At 27.3% G+C, this 26464-nt stretch overlaps 4 protein-coding genes across 4 annotated transcripts; 2 read left to right on the top strand and 2 right to left on the bottom strand.

Annotated features, from left to right (window-relative positions):
- Nucleotides 1–1703: 1703 nt before the first annotated feature.
- On the bottom strand, nt 1704–2993 carry LOC114177573 (uncharacterized). The gene has a single exon (XM_028062970.2). It carries the CDS (start codon nt 2807–2809, stop codon nt 2000–2002), a length of 810 nt encoding a protein of 269 aa, XP_027918771.1. The 5' UTR covers nt 2810–2993; the 3' UTR covers nt 1704–1999.
- Nucleotides 2994–13340: 10347 nt separating this feature from the next.
- LOC114178867 (sugar transport protein 10-like) lies at nt 13341–15530 on the top strand. Its single transcript, XM_085671509.1, has 4 exons — nt 13341–13516; nt 13653–13794; nt 13905–14528; nt 15075–15530. The coding sequence occupies exons 1-4, from the start codon at nt 13341–13343 to the stop codon at nt 15528–15530; spliced, it is 1398 nt and encodes a 465-aa protein (XP_085527635.1).
- A 2659-nt stretch (nt 15531–18189) lies between these two features.
- LOC114176493 (stress response protein) lies at nt 18190–20380 on the top strand. Its single transcript, XM_028061546.2, has 2 exons — nt 18190–18401; nt 19627–20380. The coding sequence occupies exon 2, from the start codon at nt 19643–19645 to the stop codon at nt 20030–20032; it is 390 nt and encodes a 129-aa protein (XP_027917347.1). The 5' UTR covers nt 18190–18401; nt 19627–19642; the 3' UTR covers nt 20033–20380.
- Nucleotides 20381–23647: 3267 nt separating this feature from the next.
- LOC114179869 (small ribosomal subunit protein eS6-like) lies at nt 23648–25861 on the bottom strand. The gene is made up of 6 exons (XM_028066352.2): nt 25743–25861; nt 25593–25657; nt 25237–25294; nt 25044–25152; nt 24482–24754; nt 23648–24064 (listed from the first exon to the last, which is right to left on the bottom strand). Exons 1-6 carry the CDS (start codon nt 25746–25748, stop codon nt 23826–23828), a joined length of 750 nt encoding a protein of 249 aa, XP_027922153.1. The 5' UTR covers nt 25749–25861; the 3' UTR covers nt 23648–23825.
- Nucleotides 25862–26464: the final 603 nt, after the last annotated feature.

The raw sequence follows: 26464 nt of genomic DNA on the forward strand, positions 1-26464 counted from the left end.
AATTTTAAAAAAATGTTACTTTAGGGTATAATAAGAAACAAAATATGGACATAAAAAAGAGAATCTTTTATATAATGGTATAAATAAAGTATAAAATTTTAAAATTTTAAACGTTAAAATAATTAAGATATAATATTAGATTAATCTTAAAATATATAATATGGAAAATATAATAACTGACTATAATCTTTTTATAACTAAAAGAATTTATCTACGGACAAAAAATTCAAGAGTTAACAAACAAAAACTATAAACACCTTTAATAATAAAATAAAAAAGGAATTTATTTTAAAAAGATACAGTATAAAATATGAACATATTTGTTATTTTACATATTCTGATAACAAAATTTATACTTCTATCAAAAATTGACATTTAATAAACTATATAAAATGGAAAAACACAACAATGAATTAAATTGTGTTTTCAAACATTTTAAAATCTTTTGTAAGAAGAAAAACACAAAAACGAATTAGATTGTGTTTTTATACATTTTAAAATCTTATGCATGAAGGCATGCTCCAGTTTTTAATAACAAAGAGTTATATTATATATTTTAATTTGAAGTTTTCACAAATCACAGAACAGAACACATAATTTTTTCCATTTCAGGAGGATGCATAGAATAAAAGTTATTCTTTTTGTAGGAACATAGAAGTTATTTTTATTTTTGTAGTTTTCAATTTGATTAAAACTTAAATTATTCCCAAAAATATAATTAATATGCTATAATTTAATAAACCAAATCCTTATAAATCTTTTTCTGTACCATATAAGGTAATCAGTAAATCGATCAAATCATTCTAAAATTTTGACAGCGACAATACCATTTTTGTTTATTATTCTTATGAGTGTTGTTTTTGTCTTATGCATTTTTAATTGGTTTTTAGTTTTTTATTTTCTTATAAGCATTTAATACAAGCTTATTTAAATCCGTCAGTTTTGTCAAATTCAAACCTTTTATTCAATATGTTAATTTTAAAATAAAAATTATTATTTGTTAACAAAAATTAAAGAAAAGGTTGATTTTATAACTATATTATTATTGACAATTATATGAGTATTATTGATACGTTACTATGTAGTGAAGATAAATAAAACTAGAAATAAAAAATAAAGATCAAATAAATATTTGTTTATTTAAAAAAAAAAGTAAATAGTACAGTATACTACAGATACATTTATGATGGAGAGAATAGACATGTAAAATACTCAAAATGTTAAATTATTGTATAATAATAAAAACAAATAATGGATTTAATAAAAAAAAACAATAGAAATAATGTTTTAACTAGTAGGAAGTGGACTGTAAGATTCTTAAATTAAGTTTATCACCCTTTTAATAATCTTAATATTATAATAAATTTTTGCATGAGCTTTGAATCTTAAATCTATGTAATATTAACAAGTTTCTTATAATTAAATTAACAAATTTTTAACCTTCAGTAAAGAAAAAAAAAACACAATTATGTTGCGTAAAAAACGGAACTAAAGTTAAGCATTTTAGATTCTCGACCTACATATAAAGGTGAAGTGATTTAGTCACCCCCACTTGCACAATCAATGGGGAACAACCTTTTCCATCAACTTTTCAAACCAAGAATTAACCTTTTTCATGCATGGCTTCACCTCATAAGTAGCCATAATCCTCGTTAATTACCAATCTACTTTCCTCGTCCTCATCACACTTCCCTTCAAAACTAGTTTGCTTTTAACAAAACAGAGGATCATAAAAAAAAAAAACTAGTTCTACCTTGTACCATCATGTTTAATCTCGTAACCAAAGAAACAAAACGGCTATGGTTGCTATATATTATGACATAATAAAATCCTCTTGCGTTGATCACTCAAAAACATAATTTAATTAAATAATATAAATACACATCCGGCAACCTTATTAAGACACTAGAAGGAAAAACCAAAAATCAAACACATGAAGTTGGTGACAGGACAATGTAGTTATTCTCCATGTCTGCACTTGTAGCAAGTTCCCATGGGATTATTGAGGAGGACGATACCCCGGAGGATGAAGCCAGTGGTTTGGGATCAAAGAGGAAGAACCACCTTTGACATTGTTGCGATCAGAGTTTCCAGTGATGGAAGTGGCGTTGATAGTAGCACTCCACAAAGAGACATCAGAACCAGCCAGGTTTGAACTCGAAACATCATTAATCAAGCTTTGTGCTGCTGCAGCACTGCCACCAGACATGTTTGATGGAAGCAAACGTTGTGGTGCAGGATAGAGAGATTCCACCCTCTCTCTGATTCCCACGTGATGGAACCGAGGAGAAAAAGAAGCAGCAGCGTTGAAGCCAGACAGAAGAGGCAAAATAGAAGAAGAAGAAGAAGAACCGGCAACATTCAGGTACTGGTTGAAAGGCTGTGATGTGGTCAGAGAATGAAGCGTTGCCATAGATGGCAAATACCCACCACCGGCGGAGGCGGCGGCGGCGGCTGCAAGTTGATAGTAGGGGCTAGTTGAGTGAGCCATGGTGAGTGATGCAGAAGGGTTCATGAAATTTGAGTGTGGTAATGTGAGTGAATTGGAGAGTGAAGAAGAATCTGTTTTTCCACGTTTGGCCTTACGGGAAGCACCACCAACGGGTATGTTTCTGAAGGTTCCACCCTGCGTCCAGTAGCGTTTACATGTTTTGCAGAAGTGACGAGGCTGTGAGAGACTGTAGTTGTTGAAGTAGCAGAACTTGGTGTTGGTGGAATTGCAGCGAGGACATTTTTGCTGCGGTTTTGGTGGAACTGCAAGATGATGAATTTTTGTATTTTCCTCTCTCCTCCCTGGATCATGTTCCATATCTGCGTGTGGATGGGGATAATTTTGGTTGTATTTATATTTTTGTGTGTACTATGAAATGGTTGGTGGCATGGATTCGAAATAAAAGCGTGTCGCCACGTGTGCAATGTGTGTATAGTTGTCAAAAGCGAAGGCGATGATTACATGATGGTGCATGGTTTTTACTGCCTCCCCAGAATGAAGCCAAAAAGCAACGAAGCAAATCTGAAAAAATGAATTTGAATGTTATGAGGTATCTGAAACTAGGTGTTGGAATTAATTGGGGAGGATCTTGTTAAATCTGAGTGGGTTGTGGGGATCTATGTTTAATAAATTTGAGAGGAGTGAAATAGCAAAAGAGAAAAGATGAGAGAAGGGAAATTTTGGTGTTTATGCAAAATTGGGTGAGGGTGGATTGATGTGAAATGTTTAGAAAGTGGAAAAATGAAGGGTCCCAATCTGGTGTTTGAAATGGGAAGTTGGATTGAGGATTTGGTGAGAGAGGTGTCAGATTATGATAAAAGTATAAGCAGAATAAATGGGGTAGATTGTGGAGTCCCTTCTCTGGCCAACTAAGATGACATCAAAATGGAATTGAAATAATGCACTCAAAAGATGTTGAGGTTTCTCAGCACAAACCTTGGAAACAAAGGGGAAACACAAACCACCTGAAACTTATTTCACAGGATTGATCCTTCTCTATCACCTCTGACTCTGAATCAACTCATATTTTTCTTTTTAAAACATTCAATATACTCATTTCTATTTAATGATTAAATAATAGAAATTTGTTTTTAAAAAAATTATATGTTTTTAGAGTGTCTTTTATGTATAAAAGAAAGAAAAGAAGAAGAAGAAAGTTTTGGTTAAAAATTTCCTTCCAAAATTATGCTACTTTTGTAAATATACATTAAATTAAATAAATGATTAAGAACACAAAAATGGAAACGCCACATTTAAAAAATAATCGTCTAGCTTAACATTTAGCGTATATTAGTTTGATAAATCATTACATTTTAAGAAATTGTATAATAACTAAATATATATTTGGAAATTGTCATATTATGATATAAATTATTAATTTAAACTTAAATTGAAGATAAGTTTGAATTAAAATATATCAACTTTTTGTTTAATAATTTATGGGTTAAATATGTTTTTGGTCATTTAATTTTCATTGAAAATTGAAATTACTCTATCTTCAAAACTTTGACCTAATTTAGTCCTCAAACTTTATAAATATACAGATTTAGTCTTTTTAACCATTTTTTTTTAAAGTTTATTTGACGTTTCAAATGCGTTTTATGATAATATTTGAATTAACATTAAAGCGAAAATGTGTCAAATAGTGTAAACAATTCAAATACTATCATTTTTTTAAAGTCAGATAAATTTAATAAAATTTGGTTAAAAAAACTAAATTCACGTATTTATAGAGATGAAGAACTAAATTGGTTAAAAATTTTGAAGAAAGAATAATTTCAAATTTAACTGAAACTCGAGGAATAAAAAACATATTTAACCCATAATTTATTAAATTAGAATTAATTTTATAGCAACCAAATATGATAAGCTTGTTATTTATATTTTTTTTTGTTGGCTTGGTGCTACTGAATTGTATGATCCTAATCTTGAAAAAAAATTGTTAGATTGATGGTAATTGTGAGCAGATTCACTTTTAGAATGACAATTAGTATTTTAAAATTTGTATTTTCAAGATAGTTTGGATTCCTGATAATGAAAAGATCTTTCTTCTAAAGTTGTTCATACTTAGAATGCTAAAGCTTGATATCTCTCATTCGTGTTTATAATGTTTTGCGAGAAATTCTTCTTCTAAAACACTATAAAATTTATTTCTCATATATGATGTTCCTAATTAGACCTTAAATGATTTTTGTATCCTTACTTAGAAAGTGATTAGGAATTTCTTTCATTCTTCTAAAAATTCCTATAACTGAAGATGTTTGATGATTTGGGAGGATTTCATTATTTTTATTCTTTGAAATAGTAAAATTTCTTCGGATAAGGAGATTCAACTTAGAAGAATTAGTATGTGTGCTCCATGTATTTAACATCTTAGTTTCAGCGAAGACTTCAAATTCGATTTTTCTTTCTCCTAATGATATTTTTACAATTTGCCAAAGTTGTAGTCTTCTTATGAAAAAAAAAATTGTACAGTAGTTGTTATTTGTATGTTTGGACGGTGTAGAGGATATGACATTGGGATAGGTTTCGACAAAGTTTAAATTCACATTTTTCTAACTTCGATGGGCGCAACTATAATGGAAGTTGTATAGACCAAGTCACACTCAAACCGTGACTACACTTTTAAATGTGAAAAATTGTATTAGAATTACAATTATAACTTTTAAACGTTCAATCTAAAAATTTATATCAAAGTTGTTAAGGTAACAAAATCGTTGAAAATTGGGGATTGTCATGTGGTAGATGGTAGATAGATCAAGTCACAATTAAATGATAAAACTTGAGGTGTTATTCTCTTAAATAGTAAGAATTGTATTTTAAATATTAACTATGGCTTTTTTCCTAGTAACAAACGTTCGACCTAACGAATATAATTATATTATTTGGCATTAGATTCTCCATTGTCATTTGTTACTAATCATGTTTTTCTTATTCATGGATGAATTCTCCTCAAGAAGAAGAAGATGATGTAAGAAAAAGAATTACTTTAAGTATGGACGAAGATAAAGAGAAAAAAAATAGCTCTATAAAGTTACAATTTTTTTAAGGAAAATAAATAATGGTTTTTGTTTAATAAACTATTTTTTTCAAGTATAATAATATTAAATATAAAAATAAGATAAAATTTATCAATATCGTTGATAGGGATAAAATTCATGGATATCCACGGATAGAATCGCAGATAGAAAATGAATATTATAAATGGATACCCGCGAGTAATGGATATGAGTATTTTATATATCCACATGTTAACAGGGTGATTATGAGTATCATAGTATTCGCACCTGTGGATACCCGTATCCGCTAAATTCTAAAGTGGGTTTGTTAATCCAAGCACAAATTAAAAAACTTCTACTGTGTTTAACATCATTTGATATCTACTTTTGTATAATTTTGTTTTGACTAGTATGAATTTGAGTTTATTTAGACTTTGTTTGCAATTTATGATAAGGATGTATTGTATTTTATTTGAATTTATGGTTAAAATATGTTATTAAATACTTTTTTATTTTTTTTAAATACCTATGGGTACCTAAAGATATCCACAGATATTAAAATAATATGTGGGTACCTAACAGATACCCGCATGGATATGAGGACGGGTACAAGACAAATATTTATCCAGCGGATAAGGTATGTGGAAACTACTACTCATACCTTACCCAACCGTTGACAATGTAGACACTCTTACTTTCGAAGAAAATTCATTTATGTGCAAAAGTCTGAAGTGTTTATGAGAAGGAAAACTCCTCTCTTTATGATTCTTGTGAGTTAAGTCTCAAGTGATAAATTGTTATACATGTTTATTTCAATGAGTTTGAGTGGTGCAAGATTCTTTCTAATCCTTAGCACTTTCTTAAGTTATAATTATGTTTAACTTTCAATAGGCTGACTTTAACTAGACCATCTTCAACCATCAACATTCAACTTAAGAGCATAAAACAACGTTTTCTAACTTAAAACATTCATCAAACCTCAATCAAAATCCATCCAGGAAATCTTCCCATATTTAACCAAGAAGTGGGTTGTCTCAAGGGTAAAACACGTAAAATATTCGCTTTAGGCGTTCGAAAAAAGAAAGCCTCAAAATTTTTTTTAGTATTAATATAGCACTAATATAACTCTGCTAAATTAATTATAAAATTATGTCTAAGATAAAGAGAGGCCTAAATAAATAGTACTAATATACTTCTATTAAATTAATTATATATTTATGTTTGAGAATAAAATCTAATTAAATTATTATTAGTGTATGCTAATTTTCACTAGTATTAAAAATGATATTTAATGAGTTAATTTTATTTGAATAAATTATAAATTTGTTCGAGAAAAAAAGAATGATTAGTTATCTTTATTCTTTTATAATCAATTTTGATTCTATTTTCTTTTGTTATCTATATGTGACTTCAATTTTGATTCTATGTTCTTTTTTTATCTCTATTGTGTGACTTTAATTTTGATTATATTTTCTTCTTTATCTTAATGTGACTTTAGTTTTGATTTTATTCTTTTCTTTTATCTATATGTGACTGCAACTTTGATTATATTTTCTTCTTTTATATATGACTTCAATTTTGATTTTATTTTCTTGTTTTATTTCTTTGTGACCGCTTATCTTTTAGTTTCACTCCTTACATGGCCTTACTTTTTTCTACTCTATAAGTTTTTTTTCAAACATTTTAACAAATTTCATTCTTTGAATCTCATATTGTCTATGTGTAACAATATTTTTATTCTCACTTTTTGTAAGTATATTTTTCTTTCTATTTGTGTTTATGTTGTTTGTATTCAATTTATTGAATTTGTATTAGGATTAGAAATGCATTTCTTTTGTATGGTTTTGTTTAGAGTTTATGGTTTAAGGTTCTAGTTGAGAAACAATAATTTTTTTATTTATTTTTATTAATGATTAATCTCAAAATAAATTTGCAGTTTATGAAAAAGTTTAGACATGAGAAATAGAAAGAGGCTTGAGACTTCAAGATACTACATGTCTAAGATCGAGTTTACTTTCTTGACAACCAGAACCAGATTTATTGTTTTAACTCTCTTTTTTATATACTTACTTTTAGTAGTGTTTTATGTATTACAAATTTTTATTTTATATATATATATATATATATATATATATATATATATATATATATATATATATATATATATATATATGTCAACTAAAAAATTTGAATCAGGCAATTCAAAATTTAAGAAGAGAAAATTTGAAGCTTTAGTTGCATCACAAAAATAAATTTATAAAAATAGACATGAAGAATGAATTAGAAAAACAAGTGGATGTTTTATTCTATGAATGAACAAGATAATAAAAATATAAATATACGTGAAAGCAACAATAGAAAAAGAGAAGTAGTTAGTGATAATGATAAGTTTAAGTCTCAAACTTATGATAACAATTAAAAATATATAAAAATATTGAACGAATTAGTCTTATCATGTATTGAAAAGAAATATTAAATGAAATTAATTTGATAATTTAAACAATAAATTATATAAAAAAAAAGTTAAAAAAATAAATTTTAAATAAAAAACCTCATCTTAAGTTTGTTTTGGGTCTTCCAAACCTTTGAGTCAATCCGCAAATAAGTTTCCCGCAATCCAAGCCAAATCAGGAAGCAAAACCATATATTAAACCATTGTTTTTTCCTTTTGGGTTTGAGGTAGTAGGTCTAGTTCTTGAAGCAACCTTCCTAGATTCTGATTGCATGGTATTCAGAATTTGGGAATTATCTTGAAGCCTTTAAACTCCAAGAAAACACAACAAATAAGTTGAACTCAATAGTGAAAATTCGGCACAAGACAATGACAGTATCTATATCAATGATAAGCTAGAACACACTTTTGAGTCCAAATAATAATTGTGTTTAGACAGATGGATTGAACCGTTTTGTGGTTGTGCACAGGTGCCAATCAAAGTTGCACTCATCCTTTTAAACACGTTATTCCTAATGAACATGTTATGGAACCAACATCCATTAATGACATCAACCAAAATCCTCATCATTGAACAACTCATAACAAATGCAATTTCAACTACTTTCTCAGCCAAATGACTTCCCAATTGTATAATTCTCTCAATTACATGTGCAATTCCCATCACACAAAATTATATTTTGATTGGTTTCATCCATATGTGAGTGAAATCTTTATCCTACAATTCATTTCATCATAAGATGTTAAGATCCTTAATTTTCTCGAAAACAAATAAAATTTACCCTATTTTTGGAATGATTCAAAAATCATTACCTTACAAAATTTTTCGCCTAGTTCGCAACTTAATTTGTTTAAGTGGTTGTTTTCTACTGCATCCAAATAATAAACACAAGTAATACATTAACTTAAATACTTTTTGCTCCCTATTTTTGTCGAGTTTGTTCAATTTTGTTCTTATTTTGTTTTAATGTTCAATTAAGTTTTATTTTTTGTCATTTTTTTTTTCAATTTGGTCACTTTTGCTAACATTTAAATAGTTAACGTCTATGAATTGTGTATGTCATGTGTTAATTTGTGATTTTTTTAATTTTTTTATTATTTTCCAAATTTTATTTTTTTAATTTCTTTTTAAAAATTGTTCACGTGTCAAGTCAACATTGTGTCGCATGTCAATGTCAGTGTCATATGTTAGTTCATAGTTGTGTCATTATCTTTTGTTCAATTCAACCCTTAGATTCATTATTTTTGTTCAATTCAGTATCAATTTTTGTTAAAATAAAACAATTTTTCCCCTTTCAAATTGAAACTAAATTTCATTTGTATATAAATATTATACTAATATTTTTATTAAATTTGAAATTTTTTTAAATTATATTTAAAATTCAATTATAAATTATTGTATTTAATTATAAATTTAATATAATACTTAGATTCAATTATTAAATAGAATAAAATTATTATAATATTAATATAATATAATTATTAAATGTTTTCTACTAAAAATTATATTCTAAATATATTAATATTTTTAAATTTGACATTTAAAAATATTAAAAATATTAGTAATATTTTAGAAATATTAAATTTAAGTTTTACTAGATATTTAAAAATATTAGAAAACTAAATTTATGTTTTACTTGACATTTAAAAAATGTTAGAAATATTATAATTTTTTATAAATATTAAATTTATGTTTTACTAATAATAAAATTTTATTTAATAATCGAATATAAGAATTATATAGAATTTATAATTTAATTTAATAAATAATTAATAAAAATGTAAATTTAAAACAAATTATTAGTATAACATTTATATAAAAAATAAATTTGCTTTCGGAATGATCAAAATTTTTTATATTTAAAAAAAATTAAGACTAAACATGTGACATTGATACTAACACGTAAAACACAATACTGACTTTACATGTGAACAAATTTTTTGAATTAAAAAAGTTAAAAAAATATTTTAAAACATAAAAAATATTACAAATTGACACGTGACATGTACATTGTTAACTATGTCAACGCTGTCAGCAAAAAGGAAAAAAATGACAAGATTTGAAAAAAAAAAATTAAGACCTAATAGAATAGTAAAAAAAAATATCAAATTGAACAAACCTAACCAAAATTAAAATATATATATATATATATATATATATATATATATATATATATATATAAATAAAAGCCTAAGACATAATTTGATTACCGAAAATATACTCAAATTTCTAAAACAAATTATAGAATTCAAATAATACAAATAAAAGAATATGACTAAGACTAATTACTCAATTAAATTGCGTAATTAAAATCTTTAACAAAAATTAACCCCCCATAAATCAAACTGTATTTTAATGATTATATAAAACTCGAAGAAATAAACTAATAATAATAACTTTCTACAATTTAAAAACTTTAGGTATTTAATTTATTTAGATTAGGATGTACTTGTGGTACAGTAGATAAAACCTGCAATAGTAGAAAATTGATATTGTAAATGAATACTCGCAAATAATGGGTACATGTTTTTTTATACCTGCATGTTAACGGAATCGGTTACGACTATCATAGTACTCGTACTCGTGAACAGTAGCGGAGCACTGTTAGGACAGGGAGGGGCCATGCCCCCCCCCCCCCCCCCCCCCAAAGTTTTAATTTTTTTTTTATATTATATTATAAATATTAAAAAATATATTATAATTAAACCAAATATTTTATTTCTTTTATAAACATAATAATTAATGTTAATAAATAATAAAATATAAAATTAAACATAATAAAAAATAAAGAATAAAAAGATTTATCAAGATATTTTTTTTATTTTTTATTTATTATGGTTTGAGTTTCTCACAAATTGTTCTCGTATTTCATTCTCACATGTTTTTTCTTGTTTTTGAAGAGAAAAAGATCTATTATTTTTGCTCTTATTTCTCCTTTGTCTTTGTCTTCTCCCATTCTGATGGGAGTAAAGAAGGAGGTAATTTTTTCCTCTCAATTGATAGTGAAATATTAGTTTAATAATTTATTTAATGATCCTCCTTTATATTAATTGTTTATTTCATGAATATAGAAGAAAAAAGATTGTATTGTGTGTTTTTTTATAACCGAATCTTAATTGTGGTTCCATTATATGTCTTGAGTTTCTCACAAATTGTTCTCATATCTCATTCTTAGTTGTTTTCTTTTATTTTTGAAGAGAAAAAGATCTATCATTTTTGTTCTTATTTCTCCTATGTTCTCTTCCATACTCGAGGGGGGAAAAAAGAAGATAATTTTTTGGTCTCAATTGATAGTGAAATATTAGTTTAATAATTTATTTAATGAGTCTGTTTTATATTAATTTTTTATTTTATGAACATAGAAGAAAAAATATTATACTATGTTTTTTTATAACCAAATTTTAATTGTAGTTCCATTATATGTCTTGAGTTTCTCACAAATTGTTTTCACCTATCTTCTTTTGTTTTTAAGAGAAAAAAATCTATTATTTTTGCTCTCATCTTTCAGCGATTTTCTTCCATTCTTGAAGAAATAAAGAAGAAGGTAATTCTCTCTTGTCTCGCTTGATAGTAAAATATTAGTTTAATCATTTATTTAATCAGTCTCTTGTATATTAATTTTTTATTTTATGAAAATAGAAAAAAAATATTTTTTTTATAACTGGATTTTAAGTGTGGGTTTAATTATTATTGAATTTTCTTTTGACAATTTTTTAGATATGTGTGATTTCTTTTTTAGTTATTGTTATACTAAATTATGTATTTATTTTTATTTTATTAGTGACAATAATTAAATATATAAATTTTTGATGTATTATTTTGGTTCCCCCAACAATTTTCGTCAAGATCCGTCACTGCTCGTGGATACCCGTATTCACTAAACTCTAAATTAAATTAAAAAAATGATTAAAACATTAAAACATTTAAATTAAAAAAATGATTAAAATATTAACACATTTAAATGAGTTATTTTTAAAATACAATATAATTCTTTGTAATTTGTCATTCAACATCATTTAAATGAGTTCTTTGGACTTTGTTTTCAATTTATGATGGTGATGTATTATTAAATATTTTTAATTTTTTTTTTGCAAATACACATTGATACCTACGAGTATCCGTGAATATTAAAAAAATACGCAGATACCCACATAACAGATACCCGAACGAATATGGAGACGGGTTATGGGACGAATATCCATGATTCTTATCCTTTTAATCTAATTTCTTAAAAACAAAAGGATAATTTTACTATTTATTTCTTTATAATAATAATAATAATAAAGTATATTTTTAACATTTAAAGATTAAAATATTTATTTAAATTTAGATTTAATTATCTTTTTAGACATTTTTGTTAACTAGGTCCCACTACTAATTCAATACTCAATCAAAATCCATTATTTTTTTTTGAAATGCAATAATGTGAACACTTTTAATCCAATTAATTGTAAAATGCTAACAAATATGTATCACAAGTTTTACTTAATGCACAAGTAGGATCACAACAGGTCGGGTCGGGTCGGATACGGATAGTGTTTACCCCTGACTCGACCCACAAGAAAATGTTGACTTGCAACCGTCCCGTTTACCTGTTGGATACCCGAATAAAATAATTCATGGATGTTTTAAAACTCATGGTTATCTATGGATACCTACGAATATTTAAAAAATATTTTTTAAATTTTTAAAATAAAATTACAAAAAATATAAATATAAAATATAATATACATTAAATTAAATATAAATTAAATTTTATTTAAATTTAACCTAATAAAATGTAAATTAAATTTTAATTTTAATTATATTTAACTTAACAAAATACTGATTACCTGCATATAATAAATACTTGTGTATACCAACTATCCGTGACAAATTTTATTTGTAAATACCCACGGAGACAATTACATTTGTGGGGTAACACTGTGTTTATGAATTAAAAAAATAATTATACTTTGTTAGACACAAATTAAAGTGTGGGAGAATAAATCAATAATAAGAATGAGTCAAATAACAAAGTTCAAATCTTAATTTTAATTAGTAATATTTTTGAGGTAAATAATAACTTGATTTCCAACTTTCTAGCAAATACTAATAAATTTAATCAATTTATTCATTATTCCAACAAAAAAGTAATGGATAAGTGACGATTGAAACCTATTTTTGTTGTAACATTTTTCAACCATCAAGAGTGTTTTGCTTCTCTACTTATGAAAACATAAATTTATGTGTAAAACAATGATAAGAGAAAAAAGAAAGAAAGAAAAGGAGAAAGTACATTGTTCAAAGTGGTTATTGTTCTTTTCTTGTAATAGTTACATACTTCTGAAGGGGGTCAATTAATATTAAGGAGAGTGGAATTGAGTTAGGATATTTGTGAAAACTACAATTTGAAATATGGCAGGTGGCTTTTCTTTAGATGAAGCGAAACATTATGAGGGGAATGTCACAACATTTGTACTGATTACATGTTTTGTGGCTGCAATGGGAGGTCTTCTCTTTGGATATGATCTTGGTATTACAGGAGGAGTGACTTCCATGGAACCATTTTTGATTAAGTTCTTCCCTGGCGTGTACAAACAGATGAAAGATAAATCAGAAAGCAAGAATCAATATTGCAAATTTGACGACCAACTTCTTACATTATTCACCTCTTCCTTATACCTTGCAGCGCTAATAGCTTCTTTTTTTTGCTTCTACTACAACTAGAATGCTAGGGCGTAAAGCCTCTATGCTCATTGGAGGCTTGTTTTTTCTTGTTGGTTCACTATTGAATGGGTTTGCCATGAACATTGAAATGCTTATCATTGGTCGTTTATTTTTAGGAATTGGAGTGGGATTTTGTAATCAGGTAAGAATTAACATAAGTTATACATATAATCATTTAATCTGGTTTGTGTTTTTGTATTTTCCAAGGAAAATGATGATTAACTTTTCCACCTTTGTTTATTACATCAATAGTCTGTACCAGTGTATTTGTCTGAAGTGGCTCCACCAAAAATTAGAGGAGCACTCAATATTGGCTTCTCAATGATGATCACACTTGGTATCCTAGTTGCAAACCTAATCAACTATGGTACATCTAAGCATGAAAATGGATGGAGGATTTCTCTAGGCATTGCAGTTGTGCCAGCAATTTTGTTATGTATAGGATCTCTCTGTGTGGTTGAAACACCTAATTCTTTGATTGAAAGAGGAAAGTATGAAAAAGCTAAGAAAATGTTGAAAAAAATTCGTGGCACTGAGAAAATTGACGAGGAATATCAAGATCTTGTTGAGGCTAGTGAAACGGCAAAACATGTAGAACATCCATGGAAGAACATTACAAGACCAAAATATATGCCTCAACTAATTTTCTGCATTTTTATTCCAACCTTTCAACAACTCACTGGCATCAATGTCATCATGTTTTATGCCCCGGTTCTCTTTCAGATTTTGGGCTTTGGTAGTGATGCTTCACTCATGTCTGCAGTTATCACTGGAGTTGTTAATGTTGTTGCAACACTAGTTTCTATATTAACAGTAGACAAGTTTGGAAGAAGAGTGTTACTTCTTGAAGGTGGTGTCCAAATGTTTATTTGTCAGGTAAAATTTAATAAGTCCAATACTTTCAACTCATAACTTCAATAAAACTTTAAACCTTGCTAATTTATCTTAAGAAATGGATTTAAACATAACTTAGTCTTACAAAATCAGCTTGTAAGTTGAGGTTCATATACATCTCAAGCGAAAGACTAGATATTTAAGGATGGTCTGATAGTAGCAAAATAATGTGTGACACAATAAACCCAACAAATCACAAACTTCATCAAAATAGGCTTTAAATGATTATGATACAATCTTAATAAGTAGACTTTAAGTTTAACTCAAACCAACAAAATCAACTTAGAAAATGAGATTTGTACTCACTTACATATTATAAATTGACCATATATCTAATTGATGACAAATCTCCAACAATTTCTTGTTTATGAACATGCATGGTTGATTTAGTAAATATTACTTGAACAACCATGGATAAATTTGTATAACAAAGAATATTTTTGTGTATCACTATATAAATATTGAAACCTAAGGAAAACACAATTTGTTATATATAATGTTTCTTATTGCTAATACTTTTGATGGAAGGTTATCGTTGGAATCATGATCGGTCTAAGGTTTGGGCTAAATGGTCAAGGAGCATTCAGTAGAGTTGAAGCAGATATTTTGTTGTTCTTTATTTGTGCATATGTTGCAGCATTTGCATGGTCATGGGGAGCGTTGGGATGGTTGGTGCCAAGTGAAATATGTTCTTTAGAAATTCGACCAGCAGGTCAAGCTATCAATGTTGTGACCAACATGTTATTTACGTTTGCAATTGCTCAAGTCTTTCTTACAATGCTTTGTCACTTGAAGTTTGGTCTCTTCTTCTTATTCGCAGGATTTATGGTTATCATGACCATCTTCATTGCATTACTTTTACCTGAAACCAAGAACGTTCCCATTGAAGAAATGAACATACTTTGGACTTCACATTGGTTTTGGAAAAAAATGGTTCCCAATGATATTGATTCTAAATCTAAGAATAGTAAATCTGTTCTATAAATCCACTTATAGTTAAGTATTGGTTATGATAAAAAAAATACATAATTTAGAGAAGGTGTAATCTTTTCAAAATTATGTAATAAAAATAAATTAGTTATTTTCATTTTTATTGTTTCATCTTATTCTTCTTACATTTTAAGTAGCACATTCTTATTGTTTTTTTTTAATTTTTGAAATATTACATTTAATTGAATATGATATCATATATATATATATATATATATATATATATATATATATATATATAATTTCAATTTAAGTTAAGTAAACGCATCATAATATTTTTTAAATTACAGTAAAGTGTACTTTTTCAAGTTTTTAAATTATTTTATTTTTAAATGCACACCAACAATTTAGCTTACTATAATATATACTCAATCATACACTCAATAATAATTCAACTATTTTAACTTTCTCTTACTTAACCCATATTATAAGATTATTTTAATTAAAATATAACACTAATTCATTTTTCCTTTGTCACCATTTACTTGTTTAATATTAACCAAAACATATACTTTATTTTTAACAATTTTATCCCATTTGCCATGACATTTTGATAGTAGACCATCATGAATAATCACTCATGAATTGTAATGATGTACAAAATATTAAAAATAGTATATAAAATGTTTTTATATTTAATTATTCTAAATAATATTATTGTGTAAATGTCATAAATAAGTTTACGTAAATATTTCACACACAAACAATTATCAAGTTTTATTCATCTACTTATCCAAACATTTTCTTAATTGAATAAAACTTATTAAAGATGAAATGTTTACTCCACATGTTATTTAAGTTACAAGAAATACTTTACCAGTACAGTCTCTAATAAAAGTCCTTTTTATGTCTTAAAGTTTTTAGCAAAATTCATATTGAGGCTCGATGATCAATCTAAACATATTCAATCTTAAATGATTTTGTTTAAAACATGTATCATAAGATGGAAAGACAAATAAATTTATACCTTGATCAAGTTTAGGTGTTTACAATTATAACTGCATGTGAAAATGTATGTGAGAAGTATTAAAAAAATATAACCTTCTCTATTTTATTGGTGTACAAATTAGGGAAGCTAGATATTATATATAATCTTTTCTATTTACTAAAATATTACAGAAATTATAAAGTATTTAAATTTTTGAATTGCTTTCATAAATTTATAAAATTCAAGAACTTAAATTACTCATAATATTATAAATTATGTAGAATTAAGGTTAATTAAATTATTATAATATATAAGTACAGTAAACTAAGTTTATCAATTAAACAACTTAATTTATTAAAAAATATACGTATAGAAATTATACTTTTACCTTTTTTTTAGTTACTAATAAATTTATTTAATATAAAAAAAATAATTAAAATAAATTAAAATAAACATAAACATAAAGTAACAATTAAAAGAAGAGAAAAGTGATTTTTTATTTTTAAATTTAATTAAAATAAAGAATAAATATAAATATCATGTTTACACTTTCATTGTACCTTATAGTCAATGTAAATAGAAAGTTATAATGTAACCGCCGCCCATTTCTATATTAAAAAAAGTCACATGTTTCTTTTCAAAAAATTTAGGGAATCAATTGAAGCTTAAAACAGTCACATGATTATGTTTTTAAAAAATTGGAAAACTTAATTAAACTCGTACTGGAGACCAAATTGAATAAAATATATTAATAATAAGATAAAAAATAATAATTAAACCGTAAATTGAAAGAAAAACAATACTTATCTCCTGTATAATTATATTTTAAGCTAGACATTCACTTTCTTCATATTTTTTAATATAAACATTTATATCTTTTTATTTTATTTTTAATGAATGAACGATGTAAAAGTTTTTTTTTTATTTTAATAAAATGATACTTTTCTTCTTTACTTTAACAATTTTAAAACAATATGTTGGCTAAATTTAAACAAATTAAAAATGGTTTTCAAACATAAAAAATTTGATTCTTTTATTAAAATCATCACAAACAATATATTTTTACTAAGTCCTTGTTTGGCTCAACGGACGAAAAAGAGAGAAACAGTTATTTAGAGTTAAAAATAGAAAAACCAAACAAAGAAGATGTTGTATATCTATTTTTTTAACTTTCCTAAAGTATGTTTGTAATATAATAATAATAAAAAATATTAACAATATTAAGTTTTCTAATTAATAATAATATTATATTAAATAATATACTCATCAATCAAATATTCATACACTTTTATAAATTTTTGTCTTAATTCTCTTCGTCTTTTTCTTAATTCAAATAATCTTTTTTTTTATTTCTCTTCAAATTTATTTATTTTCACTTCTTCAAATTCATCTTTTCGTCCAAAAATACCTTAAATTATTAATTGTCTCATATAAATATAAAATTTATATTTAAAAATATTATTTTAGTATAAATAAACAAATAACTATAATATATATAACGAAATTTTTTAATTTATTCTTTTAATTAAATATAATTTTAATATAAGTATAAATATAATAAAATAAAGAATATAATTATTATTTTAATAATAGTATATAAGAAGATAAATGACTATCTCCATTTTAAAATTAAAATTAGTGTAATAATTAAACCCATTTTTTAAACATATTTCCAGCCATAAAAAAAGATTAAGAAAAAGGATTCATGGACCTATTGGCCCATTTATGTTTCCCCTAATTTCCTAACCCTAACCCAACTCTTCTTACTCTCAGAGCATCTTTCTCACATCCCCCACCACAGGCATCAACGCCCACGCGCCGCTGCGGTTGGTTCTGCCGCCACCATAACCGCGAGGACGCAGTTACGCAGCTCCGCTAATCGCCGGCGTGAACGACGCCCTCCCTGCATTCTCGAGTTGTGTCCGTCGTCGCAACAGGTTGGTCCTCCACTTCCCTTCCCGACTTCTCTGAATTGTTCTGGTTCCGATGTACGATATTGTTTGTTGAATTTGTTTTGTGTTTGAGATTAAACTTCCTGTAACAGATGTGGATAATCTGAATTGGGATTTTAATGATTTTGAACAATACTAGCTTCTTCTTTGTATATGCTTAAAAAAAACAGAGATTTTAGCTTAAAACGTTATATTTTTTTATTATAGCATATCCTCGCAGTAGGGTTTCAAAAGAATGAAATATCAGAGCTAATTTCTTTCTCCACAATCATCGGTTTCCCCTGGTTCGTGCATTGGTATAACGCTACCCACTTTTTTTTCTCATCCTTTGAAATTTTATATAGCACTTACCCCCTTTTTTTTCTCATCCTTTGAAATTTATATAGCACTTTCTGATTTCGTGTAAATACAGTTTCTGCAAATTTGTCTTTAGGTAGTGATCACTGGTTTTTAGTTACATGGTAATTCTGTGTTGGCAAGAATAAAATGCCTGTTTTAGCTTTGCCCATGGATGCAGGGATTAAATCTAATTATACTGATTCTGACAGCAATTGAACTTAGGAGTTCATCCTAATTTTATAATTCATTTCATTCTTGACACATTAGCAGAAGGAAACTACTGGGAATTTTGTACACTCTCAATCTGAAATATCATTTAAAACTTCGGTTCTCTGTTTGAATGGAATATCTGCTGTTATTATGTTAATATTGCAGAAATTCTGATTGCTGCTCTTTGCCAATTAAAGGGTAATCAGTCACCAGAACTTCGAATAAAGCAATTAACCCTTAATTTAATTGGCAATATGGTATTGCCGAGTTATATTATATTTCTGTGAATTAGTGATTTTTGGTTCAAAATGGTTAGTGGACTATAGGATAACGATCAGTTCTTTTTAATTTTCATTCTTTACTCTTTTTTTCTGTAATTGTATTTTGTTCTATCTTCTTCGTTACTTTTAAAATCTGATGATACTAGAGTTTTATTTGGGTTGGAATTTTTCCTCTTTTGTTTTACATTTTTTCTTCTGATGACATAAAATGTACTTATACATCCTTTTCTCTTTGATGAATATTCAAAACGAGAATCTAAATCTTGAATGAAAAAGCCTTGGCCTATCTCGTCTTAATCTTATTCTCTGGGGAACTGTTTTTCTTCTTTTTTGTTTGTTGAATAATTCAGTTCTCACAAAGGTTGTAACTTGATATGCAGCTTTCTTTTAATTTCAATGACGAAGAAGAGTTCTAAAACAACACCAAATCAGTTGCAGGAGAATGCTGTTGCAAAAGAGGAGAAAGCCTCTTCTACACCAAAAAAAACATGTAATGAAATTGATGAAATATTTGCTGGAAAAAAGAGGAAGAAATCTGAAATGAAAAACACTGGAAAATCTGACGGAGTAAATAAGAGTACTGATAAAACAAAGAAGAAGAAAAAGAAGATTGTGAAGAGGAAAACAGATGGATCAGACGATGGTGAGTTTGCAGACCGACCTTCTCGACCAAAAAGGAAAACCGAGGACGGGTTTACCATCTACACTGAAGATGAGTTAGGTATTAATAAAGCAGATGCTGGAAATACCCCTCTCTGCCCATTTGACTGCTCTTGTTGCTTTTGATGGTAATTGTATAATGTTATATGCACTCAGTTCCTTGCGCTGGTGATGGGGTTGTCTTGGATTTGTAAGCTAGGGGCATAGCTTTTTACTTAATTATCTATTTATAGTTGGGAAAAGCTTGAATTCTCTAGATCTAGATACGATTCTTTGGGTGATTTCAGGTGGAGTTTAGCTGCAGTTATTTCCTCCCATGTAACACAGTTGTTCATCATGCATTGACACTTATGCTTGTAGGTTTGAGAATGTTTTAAAAGCTGGGAAGTGTTCAGGGCGTATGATTTTGTCTCATTTTTTCATATTCACCAAACCCTACTTTATGAGTTCTATATATATATATATGCTTTTTAATTCTCTTGTATGATTCATACTACAAAGAACTGGCAAACATCTTTACTTTATTGAAAACCTTGATGATCGATGCCATTAGTACGTTTTCTTGTAACCACAAATGTGTAGCTGTAACAGGGAATGTACTTGTTACTGGAAGGCTTAAATATATATTTGGTCCTATTTTTGTTGATTTTATTCAATTTGGTCCCTATTTTCGTTTTATGTTCAATTAGATCCTCATTTTCGTCAAATTGTGGTCAATTTGGTCCTTTTCACTAACGGTATTTAAATAGTTAACGTTTTTGTACAGTACATGCCACGTGTCAGCTCCTGGTTTTTTTTGTTTGTTTTTTTTTTTTTTTAATTTTTTTTAATTTTTTTTAATTTTTTTTAATTTCAAAAAAATGGTCCACGTGTCAAGTCATAATTGTGCCACGTGTCAGTTTGTGGTAATATTATTTTTTTTTGTTCAATTTAGTCTCTATATTCGTTATTTTTGTTCAATTTAGTCCCTATATTCGTTATTTTTGTTCAATTTAGTCCCTATATTCGTTATTTTTGTTCAATTTAGTCTGACGCTAAATTTAATATCTTTTATACAAATTATATTAATATCTTTTCTAAAATTGATCTTTAAATTTATTATTTTTTAAATTCAATTATAAATTATTAAATTTAATTATAAATTGAATAAATTCTTATATTTAATTTCTAAATAGAATATAATTATTTAAAATATTATGAAAATATAATTATTAATTTTTTTTCTAATATTTATATTCTAAAATATTTTTAAAATTGATATATAAAAATATTTTAGAAAAATAAACTAATATTTGTAAAATTAACATTTACATATAAAATATTTTAGATTTTAATATCTAAAATGCAATAAAAATATTAAATACTTTAAATTTAAATGTAAATTTTACAAATGTTAATATATATTTTTAAAATTTTAATAATTATATTGTAATAATATTTAAATAATTATATTTTAATATTATTTAAATAATTATATTTTAATAATATTTAAATAATTATATTCTATTTAACAATTGAATCTAAGAATTATATTCAATTAATAATTAAATATTATAATTTATAATTAAATTTAAAAAATAAGTAATAATAATGTCAATTTTAAAAATTAAATGGTTCTATTTTCACAAAATTTGGGACTAAATTAAACAAAAATAACGAATATAGGGACTGATTGAACAAAAATAACGAATATAGGGACTAAATTGAACAAAAACAATAATATTATCAGAAATTGACACGTGGCACTAGCATTGACACGTGGCACAATTGTGACTTGACACGTGGACACTTTTTTTGAAATGAAAAAAATTTTAAAAAAAAAATTTAAAAAATTAAAAAAAATAAAAAAAAAATAAAAAAAACCAGGAGCTGACACGTGGCATGTACTGTTCAAAAACGTTAACTATTTAAACACCGTTAGTGAAAAGGACCAAATTGACCACAATTTGACGAAAAAAATGACCTAATTGAACATAAAACGAAAATAGGAACCAAATTGAATAAAATCAACAAAAATAGGGACCAAATGTATATTTAAGCCTTACTGGAATATCAGTTGACTCCATGTCGTCAGTAGGTGTGTTTTGTCCCACGAGTCATTTGTTTTATAACCAAAGTCATTTCCAAAATTATTTGTGGATTTTTTTTTATTATATTAACTTTTGTTCTAAAAATGTTATAAATTTTACATTCTGGTAATTTTTTATTTATAGGTGGAAAAAATGGTTTTAAAATAGAAAAATGTTTTTCTTTTTAACTTTTGTAATCTGTAATCATGTTTCAATAGAAAGGTCTTATAGAATCCAGATTTAAAGCCAAGGAAATTTTAAGTGGACCCTCTATGAATTATGTTCTCAGTTTGTATTTGTCATTGGTCAAACTGTGTCAACCTATTGTAATATAAAACTACAACCTTCAGCCTGAATGTGTTATAGCATTCTCTATTGAAGGTTTCACGCAAACTGTTAAATTTCAACAGCACTGGAACTCTTTCAAGCTTCTTCGGTTAAAAGATAGAAAGTAATATTTTGCACTTGCGTATCTGTCCAATTTGATCCGAAGTTGAATTCAACCTGTTTTTGTTTCAATATTCTCTTAAAAGATATGATTTTTGAATTACTTTATATTAGTAATAAAATAATTTTTAAAAACGTGATGTTGCATTTTTAATATTTTTTTATTTTTTATGTAAAGATATCTATTTATAAAATATAGTTTAATTTAAGTTTTAAATATTGTTTATTGGGAGAATATTGAAATGTTCGCGCCAACAATAAGGTTTCCATCTCTGAAACAAGATAATTTTTTCATTTTACGCAGCTTGGTATCTTAATATTTTGAAGCCTTATAAGTAAACCTTACAACTTTGAGGAAAACAAAAATAATTATCAACGTAGGTTATTATGAAGGACTAAATAAAACTTTTAACTAGTATATAGCAAATTACCCTCTCTTACACTGAAATCCACCCAATTCTCCAGAAGTAAACTACAAATCGCTTTTTTAATAACGTTTTTTTTTTCTATATCAATCACTACCTAAATCATTTTATGGATTGTATCAAATAATAACACGGGTCAATAGGATCTATGAACAGCTAAAATATAAAAATATAAGCTCTTTTACGATTTAAAAGATCATCATTTATCCTCTACGTTTTGATATTGGTTTTTACTAATACTGTATATGTATTCCAGAAATGAGTTTGGTAAGTCAAGTTCGACTTCGGTTTCATCATGACATTACTTTAGTTCGATCATTGTCATAAATAATGTTAAAAACTTTGATTATGTTTTGAACAAAATTACAAACATACTATTGGATATCATAATTTTAACCAACCACCATTTTCAATAAAACATAACGATAGATAAAAATTAAAAACATTATATTAACATATAGGTTTTATGGAATGTTAACTTTAAATTCATAGTTCAGTACCAACCAAAAGAACAATACATTTGTATATATTTAACCCAAACATTCAAAATATCCCACTTACAAAAGTTGAATTAGGTTGAATAATTTTAAACTAATGAATACTCCCTTGTGCAACATGCTCGAACAATCCCTAAATAAAACCTAATATAGTAGTAATAAATTAGCCTAGTTCACAAGATTTCATTGGGAGCATGGTATCCACCATCCGATTTATACAATTTTGGGCGAAACACATAATAAAACGCTTGTTCGTGTTAATCTTAATGCCGGCCTTGCATAAAATGAAATGCAATATGAAGCTTTTTGTAGAAGCCAACGCATAAAATATATAAAAGTTCCAACTAGGCAAAAATCATTAGATTCGATTGACAAAAATCATTGAAAATTACTCAAATGAACTGAATGTATTTAAATTTAAAAGCAACCGAGTCTCCCAAAAACTAAAGTGAAGTTTAAACCTCACCAGATCTCACGCAGCCTATGCAGTAACAGTGGGTTTGGAAGCAGTAGAAAGTTTGGATCTACGCTTAGCCAAGCTTTCACTCCGGCGTTCCCTCTGCTCCTTCAATCTGGAAGCAAGGAGTTTCTGATACTCTGCTGCTTCTGATTTTGCCTTAGCAATTCTTTTCTTCTTGTCAGCAATCCTTGCTCGCTTCCTTTGGAGAGTCAAAGGAGTGACCAATCGTTGAATCTTTGGAGCTTTGCTCACCTTTTTCCCTGTAACCAATTATCCATTACAGATTAAAACACAATTACAAATCATGTTTGATAAATAATTGGACTTCAATATAAGTAAAGGAGTAAAATAATTCATTTATTCAAATATCAGAGACCATCATAAACATCCATTACTTGGTTCCACACTAATAGCGAATGTTAAGTTCTTTCACTTAAAAATAAAACACATCACCTGTCCACCACGTGACAAAATACTAGCTATTTGATCAGAAAATCCGTAACTAGATGAATAAATTAAAACTTGGAACTATAGAGTTGATGCTGTACAAGCTACAGTGATTGGTTAGTTAACACTACTCATTTACAAATTTTCTCAGTCTACAGATGAATAACATTACTATTCATTTACAACATTTACACTGAAACTGAGAAAATTTATGGACCTAAAAACCTTACCAGCTTTTGTCGTAAAGGTCCGGCGGTATGTGTTCACATACTTTCTCACATCATCATCCTTGGACAGGTTGAACAGCTTTCGGATTTTTGATGCTCTCTTTGGACCCCTCATCCTTGGCTTTTCAACATCGGTGAGACCTGGCAAATCACTATCGCCCTTCTTCACAATAACCAAGTTCAAAACAGATAGGTCAGGGCTAACAATGCATCCACGAACAGACTTCCTCCTACGCTCTCCATTGCGCCTCCCGTATCCACGGAAACATGGGGTTCCTGTTCAAATGCAAACAAAATCATCAAGTCTGCAAATAAACACGGCTATGAAAATTTTGGTAATAAATAAGTTTCTAGTAAAAACTAAAAGTCAAGCATGGACATAAAAAGACGCACTGAGTAAGTAAAAAGAATATGTAGAGGAAAAGAGGAATCCATTCTAAAATTTTCAAGACAAAATACAAATGTTGAACATGGCAGCCATACCAATAATTCCAACATCAGTAAACTACAATTATGGTTTGTTTATAAACCAAAACAACAGACTAAAGCAACAGAAGAATCTTACCTCTATGGAGCAAGAGTCGGACACGACCAGGGGTCAGCACTCCCTGCTTCATTGGGAAGCCTTGTTTGTCACATCCACCAGTGATTTTAAAAACATATCCTTTAAATTCCTTCAGTATCAAAATTATTATAGCGGTTAACAGATAATTTTTTTAACAATCAAAAAACAAGAAAAACAAGCAGAATGAGCATACCTCGCCTAGGGCATCACCAAGGACCTCCTGGGAGATCCTCTTGTCCCAAAATGCTCGACTGCAATACAAAATAGAAGAACACTAAATAAACAATTCACATAAAAGGTCCACAAATCCCACTTCAACTTGCAAAGAACAGCGGTCAAATCCCAATAGATATCATAGAGTTAAAAAAGCATCGAAAAGAAAGAAACTATTAAACTACAAAAAAAAAAAAAAAACTTAAGCTAATTTAAAATCATAATCAATGCTAGTCGGAAACACAGAGCACAGAGCAACATTATTCTAAACAGGACATGCGAAACGGAATAGAAGAGTAAGACAACTGAAACATCAAAAGAAAGCAGAAAGATTACAGTTTCTGGTCGTCATCGATTTCCAGCTTCTTCTGACATCCAGTGGTGGGATTTGCGATGTTAAACTGTAAAAGAAATGGACGTGTTAAAGATGGAAGAAGAGACAGAAAAATTCGAGAACGGAAGCAATTAGGGTTTTGGAGAGAACACCTTCATTTTGCAAGCTCCTGATCCCGCCGCGCCTAACTCGCTTGGTGCGTTTGGAAACTATAAATACATAAGGGTAAACTCGGTAACCACGACGAAAGATAGGGTTTTGCAGACTTTGGGCTTTTCTACCTTCTACTTCACAGTTTTCAGCCTCATTAATAGGAGCAAACCAAAATTATTTTTTGTCTCCTGCACCCTCATGATTTCCAATTGCACCCGCATAAATTTAAAATATCCACCTTATTCTTAAATTTTTATTTGAAAGTTGGTTCTCCTTCCTTCAAAGTTTTCTTATAGTGCTGGTTTTCTTTACCGTTGTTTAGGAGTAAGATCATTTTGGCAAAATAATGAGTAAAATTTAAATTTAGTTTACCATCAACATTTTAACAAATAATATTTTTTTTGAAAAGGTTAAAATAAATTTTATATAATTAACATAGTTTAATTGCTTATAAAAAATTTTAATTTATCAACTTTAATTTCTTAAAAATTAGTGTGCAAAACTAATTTTAGAGAAATTATATATTTCTTACCATTTATAATTTTATTTTTAAAATATAAGTTTTACAGAAAATTATTTTTAATATATATATATATATAATAAAATTATATAATAAATATATTAACTTTTTCTTAAAAGAAAATAAAAAATGTTCTTAAATAGCGAATAAATATTATATTTTTAATGACATGTACTTTTATTTATATAATAAAAATTAGTA

This window comes from Vigna unguiculata, chromosome 3 (genome assembly GCF_037176805.1).
Source record: "Vigna unguiculata cultivar grain cowpea cultivar isolate G323 ecotype 2 chromosome 3, ASM3717680v1, whole genome shotgun sequence".
Lineage (NCBI taxonomy): Eukaryota > Viridiplantae > Streptophyta > Magnoliopsida > Fabales > Fabaceae > Vigna > Vigna unguiculata.